At 39.5% G+C, this 23811-nt stretch overlaps 1 protein-coding gene across 3 annotated transcripts in view; it reads left to right on the top strand.

Annotated features, from left to right (window-relative positions):
• The first annotated feature begins 457 nt into the window (after window positions 1–457).
• The window catches only part of Rttn (rotatin), a 141658-nt gene continuing 118304 nt past the window's right edge, over window positions 458–23811 (top strand). Inside the window, exons 1-11 of one of the 3 annotated variants that reach the window (XM_038330131.1) lie at window positions 458–612; window positions 910–1097; window positions 2056–2233; window positions 2530–2619; window positions 3246–3336; window positions 4903–5017; window positions 7001–7151; window positions 11661–11826; window positions 13590–13768; window positions 17287–17402; window positions 22776–22946. In XM_038330131.1, coding sequence (XP_038186059.1) covers window positions 582–612; window positions 910–1097; window positions 2056–2233; window positions 2530–2619; window positions 3246–3336; window positions 4903–5017; window positions 7001–7151; window positions 11661–11826; window positions 13590–13768; window positions 17287–17402; window positions 22776–22946 — 1476 coding nt within the window. In that variant the 5' untranslated portion in view covers window positions 458–581. The remainder of the gene's footprint in view (window positions 613–909; window positions 1098–2055; window positions 2234–2529; window positions 2620–3245; window positions 3337–4902; window positions 5018–7000; window positions 7152–11660; window positions 11827–13589; window positions 13769–17286; window positions 17403–22775; window positions 22947–23811) is intronic. The other 2 variants (XM_038330132.1, XM_038330133.1) reach the window with 2 other exon arrangements.

Raw genomic sequence — 23811 nt, forward strand, 5'->3', positions numbered from 1 at the left:
CGCAGTTACACTTTACAGCTGAGTCATTTAATAATCAGAAAGAATTGGAAGGGCAACGTTAAAAAACAAAACCCAAGCTCTAGAAGCCACACATTCAGACTGTTAAGGTCTGAACAAACCCATCTTAGAGGGAGAGGAGAGCAACAGAGATTGGGCTGTTGCAAGCAGCTACGCTCCCGCTTCAGAGCCCGCGCCTGAAAGCCGGAACTCTCTGCTAAGGCGCGTTGGGGGCGTGTCCGGAACTCCTGCAGGGAGCCCGGCTGAGCCAGGACTACAACTCCCGACATGCACACTGGCGGAAGAGGCGTCTTCCTCCTCTCGACACTTTTATTCATTCCGGCTTCTTAGAGCCAAGATTGCGGTCTACGGAACGATCAGTAGAATTTATAGAGACTGTACCCTCATGTGGTGGCAGAAGCAATGAAAGCATTTCACCTAATGTTCTATATTAAATGGGTGTCTAGCGTAAACATCGCGGAACCTCTGTTGCTATTGGCTGAGTTTCCGGGGGACATTAATTATGGCTGGCGGCTGTGGCGCGACAGTTTAATTCTCCGGTCGCGGCAGATTGTGGAGACAAGATGGTTCTGGCGGGGCTCATCCGGAAGCTTGGTAACTGTCTTTGTTACCCAGGGTCGGAGGAGCCCTCGGGTCTTGGCGTAGTGGTGCTGGGTTCCAGCGTCGGGGTCGCGCGGGCACCTCTCCTAGTCCCTGCAGCCCGCGGACCGTGCTCATACTGTGTGGTCCTCGGCCGCTTCCAACGCACCTGCGGCCTCCTGAACGCATAGTTCACTTGGTTTCACCCCGGATTGTCTCCCAAGTAAACCATGCGCATTTAGAATAAGTCACGGGTGGGTGGTCTCTTCAGAATTGGGAGATAAAATTACTTTGTGTCAACTTCTCTGACAGGCCATCAGCTGGTGGAGATCAGGGAACGCGCCCTCAAAAGTATCCTGTGCAAGATCGAGCACAATTTGATCTGCTATGCTGACCTGATTCAGGAAAGGTTGCTTTTTCTCCATTTGCTCGAATGGTTCAATTTCCCATCTGTCCCAATGAAAGAGGAGGTTCTGAACTTGTTAAGCAGATTGGTTAAGGTAACATTTTGGAATAAATCAGCCAGGGTCAAAAGTGAATGTATCATTTATTGAAAGACATACTTGAGATTTAAAATAATGTTGCAGACAACTAGAGAGGTTGAATTTTAATTCACTCGGGTAGATATTGCTTGTCATTTGTCGTAATAGCCTAATCTCATATTGTACTGAACGTTGAAGTAGAACAAGTAAGTTCTCGTATCTTCTATTTCTGATTATTTGTCGCCCGTTTTTCTTCATTTTTTCTGATATCTGTGTTTAATTTAGACGTTTCAGTATTAAAAGAAACACATTTAAATATGTTAAATTAACATTGCATGTAATGCCATTCCATTAAAAACAATGGTTTCTGTTCCTGTACCTGCCTTAAGAGCAATTTAGTTGTTAGGACCAATGTTAGTATAAGTTCATTTTTTTTTCCTATCTTTAAATCACTATTCTCCTGAGGGAATTCTAGTGACTTTGGTATCTTGATTTACAGTAAGGACAGGATAAAGTGTCAGTACAGAAAAGTAACTTATTTTATTTATAAAAGAAAGACTTGGAAGTAGAAGGGAACCTATGAGGCAGGGTCCTATCAGTGTGTAGTGTGTGGTGTGTGTGTTGGGCAGACAAAGTACAATGATGAATATGTATAAAAGTGTCATAATGAAACACATTTTCAAAGGTGGAACTATTTAACAATAAAACATTTAAAAATAAAAGCGGAATTGGTAGTGTGTATCTTTAGTGCTCAGAGTCCTGGCTTCTTTCTCTTAAGTCACTCCCTTAAGTTTGTCTCTTTTACTTTATGTTTGATTCACAGAAGTTGTTTACTCTAGAGTACAGCAATGAAGAATTTGTTTTTCAAAACAGAAAATTTGATGCACCAAAATAACCATGTTTTGATTGTGGTAGAATGAAGTTCAGGACATTTCTATATTCATGGCTATTCTCAAGACTTTTTCTTTTACCATAGTACTCCCCAGCAGCCCAACACCTGATTGATCTTGGTGCAGTAGAGTTCTTATCTAAGCTCCGTCCAAATGTGGAACCAGCCTTACAGGCCGAGATCGATGGCATTCTCGATGGACTTTTTGTTCTTCCTTCAGAAGTTCCTGTACTGTGTTCTGTCACTTACCAAACTGATCAAATTGGTAACTGTTTTTCTGTATTCAATTTTGTTAATATTTTGTTGTGTATTTTTCTTTAAAATCTTTATTACATTTGAGTGTGTGTGTTGCCGGTGTATGTATCTACGGGAACAGTAATTTCTTTTTTCTTGTTTTGAAAGATACAGTATTCAGAGAACAAGCTAGATTGCCTTTTTGTTTTTCTGTTTCTTTTTGTTTTAATAATCATTGAAAGACTGAGAGAAAATAATATAATTTAAAATGAATTTTATTTTAGTAGGTTAATTGATAGCATAGTAATTAATGTGTTTTCTTTTCAGAATTGCCACAACAGCATGAAGTTTTAACAGGATATTTTCCCCAAGATAAAAGTAATATCCAGCAGATGGAAGTACCACCAGGGCCAGTGGGTATGTATATATATATATATAGGGAAGTTTTTGATTGGTGAATAAATGGTCAATGGATTCTCTGTTTCTTGCCCTGAAGATATTTTGTGGTCAGTCTGGAAAACTTTAGCATGGAATTTAATGTTTCATCTGCTTTGTCCTAGCTGAGGTTTTGAGTCTGAGTGGTCAGGTTTTATACTTTATAAGGTGTATTGAGTCACTGTAGGCAGGTGATAGCATTGTCATTAGAACTTCGTGTCTGTTGAACACAGGTTCTTAGTAGGTACGATGCATTGGTGGGCTTATCCACTCTCCAGCTTATGAGATGAGACCATCCATCCTGCTGTTCTGCTCGGAGACTCGGGTCAGCCTGCTTTCCTTTCCATCACTGTTGCTCTACTAGCCAGTTGACCTAGCATCGGGAGATTCCAGTTCAGCGTTCTCCTTCCAGAAGTCTCGCTTCCAGGTCTCTGTGTGTGGTTGTCCTCTTCTGGTTCCACTCTTGTACTTCTGTTGCTGTGAAGAACACCCTGACCAGAAGCAGTGTGGAAGAGAACGGTTTACTTCATCTCACAGCTTATAGATATTATGTGCATGCTGTCATGTGTGATCCTTTGACATCTGAAGTTTTGCTATTCTTTTAACAGGAAACCCGACTGTAAAGTGGCTGAAGTTTTCTGTATTTCCTTGGCTACCTCTGACCACAACAGACAGACATGTTCTCTCCTCCAATGAAAGGTACAGTTCACAATGCATTGTCATCTGGAAATGGTAACAAGTGTTGAAAAAAGGTACAATTTTCAGTATTTCAAAAAAAGAAAACCAGAATATTATTGTCCGTCTCTATCTTTTAACAGTCTATATGCCCATTTTTTCCCTTCCCAGATAGCCTAGGCTGGCCTCAAACTTAATAGAGTAGCCAAGAATGACCTTGACCTGCTCACTTTTCCCTCCACTTTGTTCCTCTCCTATGCTGTGGTAATAAACGCCCAGTTTACACCTGACTCAACCCAGTTTCTCTTTGTGGTTGGAATCTTACATAGTCTTTCATAACGTGCTCTCTTTCTGTATAGATTAACTCTCCATTTCCTGTGTCCTTCATGGAGAACAATGAAAAAATTAAATATAAGTAATCTTTTTAATAGAATATATAATAAAATGTGGGCTCTATTAGAAAAACTTGCTGTTGTTGAGAACGTTAGAGATGACTCCACTGATCTTATCTAGTGTATACTAATTTTATTACTTTCAGAAATAGAGGGTTGCTATGTAAGTTTGCAGAGTTTTGTTTGCTGTTATTGTTTTTTTAAGGTTTGTTTTCAGGACCGACCATAGTGGGATGCACTTTTATTTAGAAATAGACAGGTGGATCTCTGCGAGTTTGAGGCCAGCCAGGGAAACGTGTTGAGACCCTGCCTTAGAAATTAAACAAAAAGAAAGTTTTATTTGTATTTTTAGTTATGCCAGAAAAGTCAAGAAGAGGGCATCTGATGCCCTGGAGCTGGAGTTACAGGTGGTTGAGAACTGGATGTGGGTGCTGGGATTTGAACCTGGGTCCTCTACAAGAGCAGCATGTACTCTTGACTACTGAGTTATCTCTCTAGTCCCAGAGAGTGTTTTTAATATCCACATTCACTTGGTACAATTCCATTGAAGTCACAATAAATGGTTTGCCTCTTGATAAGGTATGAATTTAGATGAAAAATCAAATTTGAAAGAGTTAAGGCAAGATACAGGTGATTTCTGATAATGCTGCCATCATTTTCTTAGGGAAAAGTATTGAAGAGGTAGTGCCCACCTTAGAAAGGGTTGGGGTGCTTTATTAGTTGTGAGTTAGTACCCGAGGAAGAGGTGGACTACCTCCAGTTGAGTTGTTGAGGTAGACTGTGTACAATTGCTACATCCTCAGGTAAGTAGAACCCGAGGGATGAGGGACAGGGAAGATGACTAGACAGTGGAATTTGATGATTACCACTATACAGGCTTTTGCTTTTTATTTTAATTAGAAAGTTATGTGTGACCTCACCAATCCCATTTGGTAGAACTATGATAGTTTCCACACTCAATGGTTATTGTGATGTAGTTCCTATTCTAGAGTGCCAGCAAGCAGTCACAGTTTTATAAGATGTAGGTATATGGAAGAAGCTGCTCTTCAGAGTCCACTACGCAAAGATGGAGTATGCTTTTCTTCCCCAGGAAGAGTGATGCCGCTGCTAACCCTAAGGTGCAGTGGAGGTGTTATGCCTTAGCTGACGTAGGCAGGTGTAGGTGGACTCCTCCTGACATCTAACTCTGTTGTCTCAGCTCTTTGAGAAGTAGCAACCACAACCTGATCTGGAATACATGTGAACTTCTGAAAGACGTGATCATGCAAGACTTTCCTGCTGAGATTTTCCTTCAGAGACCGAAGATTGTTCAGGTAAGTTCTTGTAATTGCTTTAGGTTTTAAAACAAACAATTTATTTCACCACAAATTACCAAGTGCACAGCATGGTAATAGAATAAAATTTGTATTAACATATTTAAAAAAGTGAACTATTGAGTTATTTAAACTACTTTCTCTAATTTATCTGGTTACTTCTTTTAGTGGACAGTAGTTTCTACCATCTTTGTCTATCTCAAATTGTCATTTTTGGATTATTGTCTTTTTTAAATTTAAGGTTTTAAATTTCTTGTTATGTGTTTTGACACACACACCAAAGTGTGCATGTGGAAGTCAGAAAACTTTATAGAGTTGACTCTCCCTCCACCTTGATGTGGGTTCTAGGGATCAAGCTTAGGTCACCAGGTTGCATGGTAAATGCCTTCACCCATTGAGTCATCTCACCAGACCGGTTTGTGGATTTTTAAGGGAGACAGTAGCATTAGAAGTTAGGGATGGGCAGCAGTAACCTTTGAGTATTTTATGTTTAGGACATAATGCTGGGGAAGTCTGTTATCAATGAGCATATTGACTAGCCCTTTCCCTTGGTGCAGTCTCTGCCTCTCCAGTGGAGAGAGATTCAGGTGGGGATTATGATGTACCTATAGCATCTAGTAATCTCTGAGGGCCTTTGGTCCTTACTCAGACTGAGTGGACCCCAGCAATTAGCAGTGTGGGCAACTTCCATCACTGATGACAAACAGAAACAAACAAAGCTGTTCTTTACCAAAGCCCGAAAAGCGCTTCAGCTGTGTGAGGTGCAAAGGACTTGCTGTGATTCTGTGTGCTGTGCAGTACAATGGGCCTTTCCTTCTCCCAGATTGGGTTTTTACAGATACTAGATATAGGAAATACTGTCTCCTTTAGTCATGCTTTTCATTGTTTTCATTTACTTATTTTTTATTTTATGCATAAGTTTTTATTTTTTTTTTATTTTTTTATTTTTTAATTTTTTTCGAGACAGGGTTTCTCTGCAGCTTTTTTAGAGCCTGTCCTGGAACTAGCTCTTGTAGACCAGGCTGGCCTCGAACTCACAGAGATCCGCCTGCCTCTGCCTCCCGAGTGCTGGGATTAAAGGCGTGCACCACCACCGCCCGGTGCATAAAAGTGTTTTGTCTGCATGTGTGTCTATATACCATGTATGTGCCTGGGGATCATGGAGGTCAGAAGTGGGCATCAGGTCCCCTAGAACTAGAGTTATGGATGGCTGTGAGCCATTATATGGGTACCGGATATTGAACTCAGGTTCTTTGCAAGAACAAGTGTTGTTAACTGGTGAGCCATCTCACCAGCCCTAATTAGCTTTACAAACTGTGCTCGAGGTGAGGTCTGGCTTTGTTTCCTTGCCTGGTCTGAGACTCACATGGGCTCGAGTGTACTGACAGCCTGAGTACCTGATGCTGCAGCAGACATGCGGCACACTGTCTGAGTACCTGATGCTGCAGCAGACATGTGGCACACTGTCTGAGTACCTGATGCTGCAGCAGACATGCGGCACACTGTCTGAGTACCTGATGCTGCAGCAGACAGACAACACACTCTCTGAGTACCTGATGCTGCAGCAGACAGGCAGCACACTTTCTGAAGCTGATTCCCTCCTTTTACTTTATGTGAATTTTGGGCATCAAACTCAGGGTGTCAGGCTTGTGTGGCAAGAGTTTTAGCCGTATGGCCCTAGTTTCTTATTTTATCAAAATTTGTAACCTTACTTCTTTGATTATTCACCTTTCCTTATTTAAGTCCCACATCCTCTTTTCTTCTTGCATGTAGTTCTCAAAACATTAATAAAAAAAAAACAAACTCAAGTCTTGTTATATATGCCCTGGGACTTGCTGTGTAGACGGGACTGCTGCCTTAAACTGTGGTGATCCTCCTGCCTCTGCCTCCCAAGCGCTGGAATCCTGGGCCTGACCACCAAGCCTAACTACATCGCTTTTTGGAGTTGAGCTCTCTGTGACTGGTTTCACTCTCCTTTCTCAGGGCCTCTTATGCCTGGTGAAGCTGGCCTTTGGGGGAGACGGGAAGCATCGGGTGGCATTACAGTCGGTGTCCTGTTTGCAGCAGCTGTGCACGTGTTTAAGAAACAGACTCAACTTTTACCGAGACCCCAACCTTTTCTCAAATAAACAAGGTACTTTGCTTATCTGTTCACAGATAGTGGAATTCTTTATCTTCTTCTGAGAACTGTCCACTGTACTTGGAAGTTTATTTTGTATGCATTTCACAATACAAATTCCAAGTCTTAAAATATTATCGGATCCCTGAATAGAAATACGTAAATCACAGAACACCATGATACCCCCTAACTCCCCCAGCCACACACACACACCACTTTTTAAAAGAAAGCATAGTTGGAATTAACTAAGAAAAAGACTTTCATAAAGATTCAAGTGTGGGCACTAAGAAAGAGACACACACACACACACACACACACACACACACACACACTCACTGAAGTATAGTAGCACACATCCAGAGGTTGGTGCCAGCTTAATGAGATTTGCTGCAAGGGTTTTAACAATGGCTGTGTATGTGATGTTGGTGGCTTATGCTCAAAGGATTTAATAAAATATTAGGTAAAAATATTTCAGTATACTTATTTTTATCTGAAGAACTTTTCTTTCCTAAATGAGTTTATAAGGTGGTTTATGAGGCGTGTCATGTGGGTTTACAGGCTCATACATCAGGAAAGGCCAATGGCAGTCAGTTCTACCTATAGGCGGTCAGGTCATTCATGGTCCATAACTTTCTGGGACTTTTCTCAAAAAAGGAATATATAGTTCTTTGCAGATGGTATAAAATTATTTTTTAAAGATTAATTTTTATTCTTATTAATAATACGTATTTTGTTTCTACATGTGGGTATGTGCACATAAGTGCAGGTGCCTGAGGAAGTCAGAGGTGTTGGATCCCCTGGAGCTGGAGTTACAGACACAGGTGATCCTTCTGATGTGGATGTTGGGAACCAAACTTGGGTGCTGAGGAAGATCAGCAAGTGTGCTTCATTGCTCAACTGTGCAGTGCCCTGGCTGTTCCCACCTTTCGTATCTCCTTTTTAACCCTTTCTGTTTCTGTTGTGTTTCCCTTCTGAGGCTTCTGCCTTTTCATCTTAGGATGGTGTAGCAGAAGTTCCATTATCTGAAGCTTCTTTGTGATGAATTTACTTGCTTAGGCATTTGCAGATACTTTTCTGTTTATCCCCGGATTCCCCATCCTTATGGGGCTGAGGATTATGATCCAGATTGTAACAATTCATGTGGGACTTAGGGAATTTTAATACAAGGTATATGTTGTGTTAACAAATTGTTTTGTTTGAAAAACACTGATTTGTATTTTAGTAAAACCACGTTTATGCTTTTTGAGTTGTAGCATATGTAGATGTGCTGGCAGCAGCAGGCTTTTCGAAGGAAAAGTGTCACCTAGTGGACAGATGGGGTACAGGGTGGCATAGGCAGAGTCTCTGCAGCCTGATTTCTGTGAGCCTATATATACACCGTGCTTTGAAAGGTGAATACAAAACCCCAGTCATTTGTTACCCTGTTTACTTGAGAGCTTCACTCATCCTCTGGTACTTGAGTGTTTGTATTTTGCACTGCAATTACTATAGACCGAGGCTGTGGGCTCTCATTATATTTGTGGGACATGGAGTTTGTAAGAGATCCCAGAGAGCTTGGCCCCCATGCTTTATCAGAGAAAAAGTTCTTGTGTTAATAGAAATGGTGTCTGAAGGCAAACCGTGTATGCATATGTTCTTCGGTATCTCCCACCATATCCCACTGATAGACTAGCCTCAGCGTAGGTCGCACTGACAGAGCAGCCCAATACTTACAGTCCTGTATTTTAGACAGCTGAGGAAGATAATGAAAATCAGGCTTGTTTCTAACAAGAAGTGATCAAAGGAAATAAAAATACGATGTGACAGAACGGACGCCACTCTTTTTAGATGGATGGTTGTCTTCCTCTTAAAGTGTTACAGGCAGAGTGTTCCAGGGGAGTCAGAGCCCAAGGTGGCAAGTAGCTAATGTGCTTGAGCAGGACAAATGTGGACTCAGAGAGCACGGGGTCCTGAGCCAGGTGCCAGGAAGTGAGGTAGATGAGAGAGGTTACAGGGGTAAGCATTTCATAGTTTTTGAAGTACTGTGCGAGGTGCTATTCTTTCCCCTTGTAAATCTGTCCTCTGTCAATGTATCTGTGTATCTATTATGTGCTTGTTATTGTCTTTAGCTGTTTGCAAATACACACGTGATATGAAATGCTGTGGTCTTCTTTCACTATCCTGTGTGTTATCTATAGATATGTGAACATTATATGTTATTATAAATATGTGAACACATTTATTTATTTATTTCATTTCATTTTCTTGAGACAGGATCTCATTATGTAGCTCTTGCTGTCCTAAAACTCACTATGTAGATGAAGCTGGCCTCGAACTCATATTGATCTCTGCCTTCCTGTCTCTGCCTCCCTAGTTCTGAGAATAAAAACATGTACTACTATGCCTGGCTTACATGCATTTATAACATAAATGTAATTATGGCTTGTTAAAAAAGTATGCACTATGCATTTAATGCTCACAGTTTTACAGCTCTCTGTAGACATTGTTTGTTACCCCGAAGAGAGGCATTAACTAACAACTCCCCATTTCTTCTTTCCCTAACGCCTCTGTTAATCTCTAATTTATTGAGAATTTTGTCTATTCTAGGTATATGTGAGGTCATATAGAATTTGTTGTTTTGTGTCTGGTTCATTTTCTTTGTAATGTTTTAAAGCCATGTCTTTTTTTTTTCATGGTTTATTTTTTTATATTTAAAAATTTCCATCTCCTCCTCTTCTCCTCCCCCTTCCCTCCCCTCCCCTCCACCCATACCTCCCCTCCCTCCCTCTCCAGGCCAAGGAGCCATCAGGGTTCCCTACTCTATGTTAAGACCAAGGTCCTCCCAACTCCCCACAGGTCCAGGAAGGTGATCGACCAAGCTGAGAAGGCTCCCACAGAGCCCGTCCATGAAGAAGAATCAGAGCCCAGCGCCATTGTCCTTTGCTTCTCAGTCAGCCCCCACTGTTGGCCACATTCAGAGAGATGGGTTTGGTCACATGATCCATCAGTCCCATTCCAACTGGAGTTGGTGATCTCCCATTAGTTCTGTCCCACTGTCTCCATGAGTGAACGCACCCCTCACGTTCCTGACTTTCTTATGTTCTCTCTCCTTCTGCTCCTCATCAGGACCTTGGGAGCTCAGTCCAGTGCTCCAATGTGGGGCTCAGTCATTTTCTTCATCTATCACCAGGTGGAGGTTCCCTCACGGTCCTGACTTTCTTTCTCATGTTCTCTCTCCTTCTGCTCCTCATCAGGACTTTGGGAGCTCAGTCCGGTGCTCCAATGTGGGGCTCTGTCATTTTCTTCATCTATCGCCAGGTGGAGGTTCTATGGTGATATGCAAGAAATTCATCAGTATGGCTATAGGAACTGGCCTTTTCAGGCTCCCTCTCCTCAGCTGCCCAAGGAACTAACTGGGGGCGTCTCCCTGGAAACCTGGGAACCCCTCTAGGGTCAAGTCTCTTGACAACCCTCAGGTGTAAAGCCATGTCTTTGTTACACTGTGTATCAGTATTTTATTTCTTCCTGTTGCTGAATAGTTTTCCATTGTGTGTATGTGCCATATTTGTTTATTCATTCATCTCTTTAGGAGCCTGTATGTTGTATCTAACTTGAGTCGTGTGTCAGTGAACAGTGTTCTACATGTGTGTGTGTTTGAGCCTTTTGTGTATGTAGGAATGGAGCTGAAGATGATACGCTAGGTCTTTCTTTAGCGTTGGCAAGTCTCCAAGCCCTTCATGGTAGCTGCAATATTTCCCTTTTCTACAAGCCCTGCATAAAGCTTTAGCATATCATAGTTACTCATGCTCTTGCTCCTTATCATAACATTTCATAGGTGCCAAGTGGGTATTGCTGTCCTTTGTATTTGCATCTCCAGACACTAATGATGAGTGACAAACTCACTAGTGATTTTTCATGTGCTGTTTGTTATTTTTTTGTCTTCTTTGGAGAAATAGCTATTAATATCCTTGTCCATTTTTGGCTAGTTCTTTGTTTACTGTTGAGTGTTAGGAGTCATTAATATATTCATAATATTAAACCCTTACTGGATATATACTTTGCAAATATTTTTACCACAGTTTTTTGTCTTTAGACTTTCTTGTAATATAATTTGATGAACAAAAGTTTTAAAGTGATAAAGTCAGTTGATCTAATTTACTTGGTTGTTTATGTTTTTGATTTCAATATCTAAGAATCCATTGCCTTGAAGATTTTCTCATGGCTGGGAGGAGCATTTATGCCTTTAGCTCATATTTAGATTGATGTTTCATTTTGTTTGGTGTTTGAATGTGGTTCAAGCCCCTGCCTTGAGAACTTAAAGCCAGGAAATGTTACCTAGTTCTGCTTCACAGTCTTGACGTCTCTACCCAGAGTTTCTTAAAATCATGAATATTTTCTGGAAAGGTTGACTTACTCTTTGAATTTTGTTTCTGCAGAATCATTCTGTCTCTTGTTAATTTTTCTGGAAGACTGGTGGATATAATCCATATTATCACAATCCTGTTTCTACTACTAAGGTGCAATTGTATTTCTTTATTTCTCCAGATACAATCTCCCAGAATTCTTCTTTGTCTTATTGTCATGAAGCAAGAGGTACTTACCATTCCCCAAACCCATCCCCAGGAAGTAGCAGCCCTCGACCTTCTGTGGTTGGGCGTACAGGCCAGCGGCCTCGAGGAGATGGTCAGGACTGGGATGCGGTGTCTTCCAGGTGACTGGCTCTTTTGTTCTTGTTTGTATTTTATGTGGAGAGAATTGTTCCTTCCTGTTTCCTCTTGAATTATTGCCCTGTGTATAGGCCTGTTAAAATCACTAGCTTTCATAGTCAGTACGCATTTACACATTTATATTTTCTTACTGACTCTCTGTGCTACCAAACCAGCATGACGGCATTTGTGTGTGTGTGTGTGTGTGTGTGTGTGTGTGTGTGTGTGTGTGTGTAGAGGAGCAGAGGGGCTAGCATGCTCTGCAAATGTGTGGCGGTCAGAGGACAGCTTTGTTGGTTTTATTCTCTTTTTAACCTTTACATGTCTTTTGGGGGTTAATTCAGGTCATCAGACATTCCTGGTAAGTGCCTTTATCCGTGAAGCTGTCTCTCAATACCTGACTTAAATTTTTAAATGCTATTTTTATACACATTTTTGTAAGTCTAACCATAATTTAAAATTGTATAGGAAAGGAATAGTTAGAGAATATTTTTTAGATGGATACTCTTTCAAGGGGCATCATTTGTCTGTGTGAATACAGAGTTTCCATATGTTCACTTGAAGGGATGGCATTGGATTTCTGTGTTAGTTTATCCTAGGCCATAAATATTCTCTTGTTTGCCGTCCTATGTAATGTTCAGGAAGGTAGTCAGTGTCTTGGCTGGGTTGGTGCTGCTGCTCCACAGCCTCACCAGATTCAGGTGCTCATGAGCATGGTGTTGGTATCACATGTTTGACATTCTTGATCTCTTAGTGACCTTCAGACAGTTTTATAATAGGATAGTCATTGTTATTGTTGCCATTGTTTACAGAAAAGCCTGAATTTTCAAGGGGTTGAAACCACTTGCTAAGGAGTAGAGTTGGGGCTGTGTGTGGCAGGAGAGTACAGTGCTCATTCTGTGCTTGACTGATGACTTACAGATTTTTTTGACTTACATTTTTTTTTTTTTACCTTGCTTATAAGGCATGCTTTACTGCCTTGTTCTATATGTGTGAACAGTACCCTCACAGGGTCTGTCAGACATGAGAGAAACTTGGGTGATTTATGTCCATATTTTGGGATGCTTGGCATCTTGAAGCTAAGACATAAGGAAATAGGCATAAAATCAGGGCAGTTTTAAATGTCCTAATAGCATATTTCAATGATTCAGCTATAGTTGTGAATAACAGAAATCAGAATTTTGAGGACCTAAGGTAAGAATTTTTTAGTGGAGAAACCCCTTTCAGAATCATTATATGATGTTGATTATATGCTAATAAAATAACCCATTTCCCATGGTATCTTTGAGGCCATTCTTTAGTTGCTCACATTGGCTTACTTAGAACAATAGCCGGATATCACAGAAGCCCTCAGCCCAGGATAAACTGGCTCCCTTCAATGCTTTTCTGTAAGCCTACATATTTTGTTTTAGAAGTGAGTGGGTTATTGCTGCTCTTGTTTGCTGCTATGGAATGTGGTGTTTCAAAATCATCAGCATGAAAATCAACATGTAAATAAATAGATTTTTCACTTCATGTTCAAGTTTTCTTTTGTGGTAATGAAGTTCATAGTCCAGTACATGATAGGTAAGTGCTGTGTCATTGAGCTGCACCCCAAGCTCCTTCGTGTATAGTCTTATGCTCTCTCTATGGAATTTAGTGTGATATGGCAGAATTGTTCCATGAATCAGTGTGATTGTGAGTTGTGTGAGTTCTGTGCAGCAGGGAACAGCAGGTCTGTTGGAGCATTGCTTCCTTAACTCAAGGTCTGCCTTTGTTTACCTTCCAGCGGGAGTAGTGCGCATGCTCACGTGAACTCTAGGATATCTGTGCCTTCTTTGGATGTGGCACACGAAGATCTGCCGGAGCTGGAGACAGAGGACGCACTGGAGCTGCAGTTCCAGCAGCTCAGTCTTCCCCAGTTCTGTATCTCCATCCTGGAGGCAGCAGTTCCTCTGCTAAGAACAGGTTAGTGTGTCCGGAGTCTCCTTTCTTACAGATTGTGTTTATGTGACTGGCTCCTTCTCTTTCATATTAAGGTTTTTTTCTTTTGTTTTTTTTTTTGTTTTTTTTTTTGGTTTTTCGAGACAGGGTTTCTCTGTAGCTTTGGAGCCTGTTATTAAGGTTTTTAGTATCTATTTTTACTTAGCTCTCCTATGAAATTAATAAACTTCTCTCCTTTTTTACTTTACTAAATGTGGGTGCCATGCTAATATTCAAATAGAATATTTTTTCTATTGATAGATTTTTATTATCAAGGGCTTCTTCTGTATTTTAAATATATGAACACTATAAAATTTAGGTGAAAAAAGTTAAGAAAGATACATTAAGACCAACAAAAAAATCACTCTCGCTCTTTAGTTGCTGTTTGAGATACTCTCTGTTGCTCACTTTCAACATTCATGTCTTTTAAAGAAAGATTTATTTATTTTTATGTGTATGACTGTTTGTGCTTGGTGTCCATGGAGACCAGAAAAGGGCATCACATCCCCTTGAATGAATAACAAAGGGTTATAAACTACCGTATGGATGCTGGGGATCAAACCTGAGTCCTTTTCAAGAGCAGCCAGTGCTCTTAACTTCTGAGCCATTTCTCCAGCTGAATTTATATTTTATAAGCCAGGAAATGGTAACCAAACCTTGTAGCTGGATTTCTAACCTTTATACTTTATAATCTTTTGTTTGTTTGTTTTGTTTTTTGAAACAGGGTTTCTCTGTGTAACAGCCCTGGCTGTCCTGGAACTAGTTCTTGTAGACTAGACTGGCCTTGAACTCATAGAGATCTGCCTGTCTCTGCCTCTTGAGTGCTGGGATTAAAGGCATGTGCCACCACCTTCCGACTATTATAACATATTTTTCTGTAAAACAGCACCCAAATATTCTGGGTCACAATTTACTCATGTGTACTAGGAATGCTTTTCCTAAAGAGTGGTAACAGTGACAAGATGATTCATCTCTACCAGAGTCTGTTAATGAAGCCCTATGTAGAGTCCCTGCTGCTCAGTTGGTGGTATATTGGCACTTGGTGGTATATTGGCACTTGATTTTATGAGGGTTATAGCCTGTATCTGTCGCAACCTACTTTCTTATTCAGCAGTGGCAGTTAGTATTTTTGTCCTCATGTTTTCAAAGGAGGAAGCTAGGGCTTCAAATGATTTTAGACTTACCTAATGTCAGATGACCAATAGCAGGACCCTGACCAAAAGCTCTAAATGTGGAGTCCCTGCTTTTCAACTTTTTTCAGTGTAAACAAAGTACTGGATGCAGTAATGATTTTTATTCTGTGAGTCTTTACGTTCTCCCTCAGTTTTGGAAATTGAACCAGGTTTTTATGATTTCTAGAGAAGTACTCGTGCCTAAAACTACACATTTTTGTAGTTGATAAACTTGTCAAGTTAAAAATATAAATGACTTTTTCTTTTGTTAGTCTAATTATCAAAAAAAATCCCACAGCCGGGCGGTGGTGGCGCACGCCTTTAATCCCAGCACTCGGGAGGCAGAGGCAGGCGGATCTCTGTGAGTTCGAGGCCAGCCTGGTCTACAAGAGCTAGTTCCAGGACAGGCTCTAAAAAAGCTGCAGAGAAACCCTGTCTCGAAAAACCAAAAAAAAAAAAAAAAAAAAAAAAAAAAAAAAAAAAAAAATCCCACATTACTAGTTTAAATTTTAAGATTTTTCTGTTTTTATTCTCTTCCTGCGTGGAGGTGATGGGGAGGAAAGTGGAACAGAGGTGTAAATTTGGGAAGCACTTATGCCTCGGCAAACCCTGCCCCTTTCCTTGCCACAGTGGGTGTGAGTGCACACTTGATAGCTGATAGTGCTGTGTCATGGGAGAGGTGAACTTTGGCATCATCAAGTGTTATTGTTTATTCGTCAGGTATATTGGGAAGAACAGTTTTAGACTTAATGATTTTCCATTTAACCTTTCTTTAATTTGTTGCAAAAAGTCAGATTGATAATTATAAAGCTATATCTTGCACATAAAAATTTCTAAATGTTCCCTTGCCCTTTTGCAGTAAATTATTGCATAATTTGTAATTGTTCATCATTGTAAGAGGTGCAGAGAGAGTTTGCTCCAGCTGTTATTAAAAAATGAATGTAGATCTCTGTGATTCAGGAGTTTGTTTAACTAATAATTCATTAGGAATTAACCTTTAAGGTGAAGGATAGGATAATCTTATTTGAAAATTTGCCTCACTCAGAATTTTAGAAATGCTTTTGTTTTCAGTCTTACCTAAGAAAAGAGATTTAATGGTTTCTTTTAGGGGAGTGTTGGTGTGTTCTTTTGAGATGGCCTGGTAATAAGACCAAGAACAGGTTATGTAAAATGGTGCTGGTATCAAAGGTGTGGTGTACCGCCATGTCTAGTTAGCACAGCATGTCTCGGAATGTTTGTGGGTAGTGGTGTTTTTGTTTGTTTGTCTTTTAGACAGAGTCTCAGGTATCCCAGCCTGGACTTAAATTTACTACATAGCTCAAAAACTATATTTTGTGTTTTAATAAGGAAAGCTTGCCTGAAGATCAGAAGGGCAAAGCTAAGCCACCAGATGTCAGGCAGTGGTGGCACACATCTTTAATCCCAAGATTTGGGAGACAAAGGGAGATGGATCTCTGAGTTCAAGACCACCCTGGGCTACACAAGATCAATGCAGAACCAAATCCAGGTGGTGGTGGCTCAAATCTTTCATCCCAGTACTAGGGAGTCACATGTCTTTAATCCTAGTACTAGAGAGAATATAAAATGGGAGGAGAGAGAGGCTTAGTCTGTGGTTGTCCACAGACTAAGACTTCTCTAGAGGCTTGACTTCTTTAGTGGCTTTTGGGTTGAACCTCAGTATCTGACTCTGGGTTTTAATATTTGTGCTTCATTGAACTTCTGATCTTCTTGCCATCACCTCTTGAGTAATGGGATCTGAGATGTGTCTTACCACACTGGTGTTGGCCATGCTGGGAAAGAATCCAGGGCCTCAAGCAAGCTAGCAAGCACCCAACCAACTTAGCTACATCCTCAGCTATGGATGGTATTTCTTATAGTTTGTTTAGTATACGATTATGTGGCTGGACATTTATTCTTTTAGTTTCTGTGGTACAAAATTAACTTTCTATGTGACTCTTAGGTATAAAAATTCTCATGTGATAAAACTTAAAGCTTGTGTTGCTAGACAGAAGTGATTAGAATGCATTCTCTAAATTTGCTTGTTTTGTTGCATATAATGTGTAACATGGATAGACTCTGAGTTTGAAATTGGTTAATCTGTTTTATGGTATTTTTAGTTATTTCTACTTTTGAGTAACTTTTCCACTTATGAGTCCATTTGGTTTGCTGTATTGAGATTGTGACTTCCTCATTCATCTTGCCAGCAGTTTTAAAAATGTCAAAGATGGGGAAATAGGACTTTGGAATCATGCCTAGCTAGGGGATCTAAGAGATTATCTGAAAATTGAGTCACTTTTTTCCCTTTTGCCTTTCTCCTATTTCTATATCTAGGTAGCCGAGAAATGATAATTAGAGTTCTGGAACTACTTGCAGAGGACCTGATGCTCATTGGACAAGCAATTTCACCTGACATCTGGGATGATAGCAGCCTCTTTGCTATAGATGTGGTGAGAATAATCTTCTTTAGGGTATAGTAGGTTTTACTTTCTGGCAAAATACATGATAGGCTTATTTTATATGCATCTAAATGAATCTTTTTCTCAGTGATTTGTTTTACATTAATAGAAACAAATCTGTGGAGAACAATAAGAGGCACTCAGGTATGATGGTTTTCACACTATCCTTCCTTTCTGTAACAGAACTATGGTATCTAATTTAAAGATTCACCAGTTGTATTGCTATTTTCTGATTTTAAGTTTTTCTTATACTTTTGCTCATAGAAAGTGTTAGTTTATAGCAAGAGCAGAATAGTTAACTTTAATTGTTAGTATTTATAAAATAGCTTCAGAATAGCAACATTACTATAATGGAACAACTCAGATATCTCAGTGTTTTCCAGCAGTTCTTTCTGACATAGGGTAAATTTAAACCCAAGGACATACAGTTGAAATATTGTACCTTAAAGTTACTTGAAAGAATTCCTTTTTTTCTTACAATTTTAAGAAAAAAGTTATATTGACTTAGTTTGTTTTCAAAAAAGGTAAAAATATATCTCAAAAATGTAACTCAGATTTCTCTCCATCTAACTTCTTACATTAATGTCATTGCAATGAATTTTAAAGAAAAGAGTTCGATTTGTCCTAATGTCTAGAGATACAACAGAATGTTCTTTATTATCTTTTACCTTGTGACTTTGTTGAATTTGTTGATACTCAGAGACTTTTTCTCTCATTGTTTTGGTAATTTCTTTATGATTTTCTTTCTATAGAATCTTACTATTTGTGAATAAACAGTGTTAGGATGTTATCTATAAATAAAGACAACTTTATTTCTGTTTAATCAGTCTAGATATTCTTTAATTTCTTTTTGTTGCCCCATTGCTCTGGCTATAACACTGAGTACAATGGGAGTGGGTGTGCTGTGTCTTTAAGGACTAGCTACAGTCTGAGATCTCCAGTTTTCATGTGTGCTCATATGAAGTGGGAGGAAGTTCTCTGTATTCCTCAACTTGATGGGTATTTTCTCTCTTCTTTTTTCTTGAACAGATGTTGGATTTTGTCCTAGCTTTTTCGGTGCTTTATGTAAATGATCTTTTTAAAAAATAGATATTATTCAATTGTTTTTCTGTTTATTTTTATATTTGAGACACAGTCTTGCTAGATATTCCAGGTTGGCCTTGACCTTGAAGATTTCCTGCTTCAGCCTTCAGTGCCGATTATAGGTATGCATCCTCATGCCTGGCTGGATGTTACACTGTGTGTCTTGATTTTTAATGCATTTGTCCTTGTAGAATTACAGTCTGTTCTAACAAGTGGTTAAGTTATTTGCAGAGCAGTCTCACTTCACTGAGGCCTATTTAGAGTTTTGCTAGAAAGGGTCTCATAACGTTGAACACTTTTGTCTTCCATGGACATTTGGCAGTGTCTAGAAACATTTTATGTCTCATAGTTGGAGTGGTAGTGGCATCTAATAGACAGAAGCTAGGACAGCTCTTCATATGAAATATGATTTTATCTCAAAGTGTCAATAGTATCAAGAGCGAAAAACTATAGTCCTAGAGTATCTTCCTTATATAGGTCTAGATTCTACTCAGAGTGAGATGTGGCCCCTCTGGGTCTCCTATTGGATGTCTTCAGTGATTTCTAATGACTTCCCTTGGTTGAGACTTGAATTTTTAGTGACCTGTCTGCACCCTGGGATTTGTTTATGTCGAATCACAGTGGTTAGATTTGGCCAACATTTATAGAGTGTGCAGCTGTAACTAAGCACACGTCTCAGCAGGGATGGGTAGAATTATGTTTGACTTCCAGACTTCGTTCTGTGCAGTGCGCTCACGTGTAGTCCTTTGCTTTAGCTTCTCACCATCTCAGTTTGTACATCATTTCCATCTTCTTAAAACATTCTGACTGTCGGAGTCCATGGACCCCTCTGTCTATGTTTTTGCTACAGTAATTGCTTGCAGGCACTATAGGGCCTTCTCTTCTTGTTTTTCTTTCCTTTGACATGACAGTTTTGTGCTTTTAAGATAAATTGTTTAGTGTTTTGTAAATGTTGAGGAATCAAACCCAGAACCTTGAATGTGCTGGTCATGTTCTGTCCACCTAGCTGTAGCCCCAGCCCTTCTGATGACTTATAGTTACTGAATTTTCTGTTACTGTGTTGACAGAGGTTTCTGTCCCGCCTGGGTCTCGCAGCCGTTCAGTACCAAAGAAACACAGAGACCTACATCGATTATAAACTGGTTGGCATATTAGCTCAGGCTTTCTTATTAACTTAACTCTTACATCTTAAATTAACCCATAATTCTTGTTTGTATTAGCCACATGGCTTGGTACCTTCTCTCAGTGAGTTATTCTCATCTTCGGTCCTCTGCGTCTGGGTGACGACTGCAGACTGAGATCTTCCTCTTCTCAGAATTCTTGTACTCTGTCTGCCCTGCCTATACTTCCTGCCTGGCTACTGGCCAATCAGTATTTTATTAAACCAATACAAGTGACAAATTTTTACATGGTACAAGACCATTGTCCCACAGCATTGCTGTGATTATGTCTGTCTGTATTTAATTAAGATTTGTTTGGTCTGTTAGAAAATGGACTGTTTGTAATCCTTGGGAATAGAAGTCAGAACATAACACAAGTAAAATACATATAATGCAGCTATTTACATAACAAACTCTTGCGTATTAATTAGCTTTCTGATGCTAATGTTTGAGATAATTTACTTATCAAGAAAAAGTTTATTTAGACTTACAGTTTTGGCACTGCCTGCTCTTTCAAAGGTCCTGAGTTCAATTCCCAGCAACCAAGTGGTGGCTTACAGTCATCTGTAATGAGATCTGGTGCCTTCTTAAGGAAGAGACCTAATCAGTTGTCCTCATCAACTTAGACTATGAAACCCAATATTGACAGGTTCAATAGAACCTCCATATAGGGGCTGCCCACGCATGTGTCAGCATTACCAGGACATAAATTTCATTCATTCATTCATTCAGCCCAGTTGCTTTGGGTTTCAAGTAAGTGTGTGTGATAGCAGTAGTGGTCTTTGCATGATGTTAATCTGCATACCTCATTGCCCGAAAGCAAAAAGAAAGGGAAAGAGGTAAAGAATCCTTCAGCCCTCTTCAAAATAAAAACCTCCAGGGACTTAAGGATATTCCAGCTGGGCTCTGCCTCCTAGTAGTTTCACCCTGGAGACCAAGCGTTTAGCACTCAGACATTGGAGGCCATTAAACTCCTATGACAGCAATGTGTATATCTATCTATCTATCTATCTATCTATCTATCTATCTATCTATCTATCTATATTGTGTTTTTTTTCTTAAATGATACATGTGTCTTGAAAAGATAAATAAGTGACATATAGGTCTAATATGTTTTTAAACTCTTCAATTTATGATTATAGCTTCTGTTTTTGAGACAGAGTCTCATGTATCTTAGGCTGGCTTCCCTACTTGCTGTGCAGTGGAAATGATGCTGACCTTGTGGTCCGCTTGTCTCCACTTCCCAAATGCTGGGATTACAAGCATGAGATACCTTGCCAAGGCACTAAAGTTAGAGCTTCCTGCATGTTGAACAATCATACAACCAACTGAACTACATCTCTGGTACCTGATAAAATAATTCTTCATCTTTGTTTTTCTTTAAAAGTTATGCTCCTTCACAGTACTTTTTTTAAAAAGTAGATTTTTTTTTCACATATTGAAGGTTTTCGGCAAGTGATTTTATCCTTAGAAACGTGAAGAATGGATTATCAGTTTTTTCTTAAATTAGCTTGAAGATTCTTGGCCAGACATTTATCTGTGAAAGTTAGCCATTTACTTTTACTTCTGGTTGCTGATCTCTTGTTACTCGATGAATTTTTTTTTTTTAACTTTAAAGGTTAAATCTGTTATACAAGTACCAGTTGGTACATAAGAAATGCTAAGGTCAAATATTAGTACTTGAAAGTATACGTGGTTTATTTAAGAATAAATACCTTCTTGATAAAAGCTATTTTATTCAGTGTTATATTAAAAGAAGAAAAACCTGAAATTTCTTTTTGTTCATACTTTGGCCAATTAATATAAAAGATAGAATATTGTTGTTAAGTCATTAAAGGGGTAACACAATGTACTGTTATCAATTTAGAGATTAAGTACTTAAGGATATATAATCATATTTCAAGATAGTTCTAAATAGTTCAGTCGTGTCTTATAGTCTGTAATTCAGTTTTGTTAAGCACAGTATAATAAATCTTCCCCTACAATTGAATACTTTGATTCATTTGAAGTAAATAGAGAAAATAATTTTTGTTAAAATAGAAAAATTATTGCTAAGCACTTGCTAAAATTAGATTTGTACCTCGTTCTACTTTGCATATAAAAATCAGGCCTACATTTCCCTTCTATACATGACAGCTTGGTCAAGGAGCTGGGAGCTATGCCTCTCTCTCAGGTAACAGCCAGCTCCTCCTGTTGTCCTTCATTTCCATGTCATTGCAGTCTCTGTCACCGCATTGTAGCTTCCTGGCAGTCTCATTGCTTCTGAGTTCCCAAGTAATTTGTAGTGAGTGCCCAGTGTCCTTAGTTCACAGTTTTTATGTGTCGTGTGTTGGGGTAAGATTTCCCGTGTCTGTCACTGTTCTGCTGTTGTGTCTGTTAGGAACGCAGGTACTTTAGAGATCATGTCAAGTATACCTAGAATATGTTTTGGTCTATATTGTCATAACTTGGCAAGTCAGTTTATTTATGCTTTATGATTTTCTTTATATGTTTCAATATAAAACCTTTCAATATAAAAGATAGTGTTCTGATTAAGTGGTAAGTTACATGGAAGTTCATAATGGTAAAATATTTTCCTCTTGAAATAACTTTATTACTTGAGAAGAAAGTTGATGTAATTTGACATTTTTTAAGTTGGCTTCTGCTTTATTATTTAATAGCATTTGAATCCATTTGAGAATCTGTCTGTCAAATTACTTCCTCTACTCCATTGTATTTGCCACTGTATTCAGCACGTATCCAGACACATTTGAAGCAAAGTTCATAGGTATTTGTGCTCCAGACACACATTTGAAGCAAGGTTCATAGGTATGTGTGCTCCAATTTGGCAGTGGAAATGGGAGAAGTTTTTTTAGCCCCTTACACTTTTGTATTTTGTTGTTTTTGTTATCATTAGTTAGGCTTTTTCATTTAGTACTTAAGACCTGGTGACTTTCTTTACAATGTCAATGCATTTGTCATTTCTTTTTCCTTTTTATTTTCATCTGATGTTGGTTGTTTTTGTTGAGCAGCATAATTTTTTTGTCGGATTATTAATAGTATTTTAACAATATTTCTTCTCAATGACATTTGTATATTTATATGCAAAGTTGATAGTTTTGTCTTATTTGAATGTTTTCAGAAAGAGAAACTGCTTCAAGTATTAGGTTCCCTTGGAGAAACCATCTGTTACCGTAAAACCAGCTTCAGCCTGGAGCGAGCAGAGGCTCTGCTCGTGCACCACAGGATGGCCTTCGTCAGCATCGCTCTGCTCGCTGTTCGTCTCCTGCAAACCCTCCTCCCTGTTGAAAAGGTGAGGAACATACGGCCGGTTGTTTGTACTGAAAATGTAAAGAAGTGGCTATTTAATAGTGTGAAGGTGTTCTGTTGTAGAATATTTTCAAAATATACAAGGTATAGTACCATGTCCTGGAAACCTGACTAGGGTGAAGAGAGAATGAAAATAGACAGACACACAGACCCATGTACAGAAGCCATGCACTCTGATGGAGACACACCATCACCTGCAACAACCCAGAAACTCAATGTATTTAATTTATACATCTGAATCAAGGAGTCGGGTTTATTGTATGCAGGTGAACAAGGAGGTAAGTTTAGCTAATCTTGCTAGGAAATCTCTGTCTTCGTTACTCTTCTTGTTGTTGTGAAGAGACATCAAGGACAAGGTAGCTTATGCAAGAAAACATCTAATTGGATCCTTGCTTACAGTTTCAGAAGGTGAGTCCATGACTATAATATCAGGGAGCAAAGCAGGCAGGCAGGTAGGCATGGCAATGGGGCTGTAGCTGAGATCCACCAGTAGTAGGCAGAGAGAGAAGAGAGGAGAGAGAGAGAGAGAGAGAGAGAGAGAGAGAGAGAGAGAGAGAGAGAGAGAGAGAGAGAGAGAGACAGAGACAGAGAGATACAGAGAGAGACAGACAGACAGAGACAGAGAGAGACAGAGACACAGAGAGAGACTGAACTGTACATGGCATGGCATTTTGACACCTCACACCCTACTCTCAAGGCACAATTCCCACAAGGCCATCCCTTCTAACTATAAGACAGTCCACCAACTGGGAGCTAAATAATTAAATATATGAGCCAATAAGGACCATTCTCATTCATATCACCACAGTCTCTATAGGGGAGGAGTCTCAGCTTATAGTCATAGCGAA

Source organism: Arvicola amphibius, chromosome 5, assembly GCF_903992535.2.
Source record: "Arvicola amphibius chromosome 5, mArvAmp1.2, whole genome shotgun sequence".
Classification (NCBI taxonomy): Eukaryota; Metazoa; Chordata; class Mammalia; order Rodentia; family Cricetidae; genus Arvicola; species Arvicola amphibius.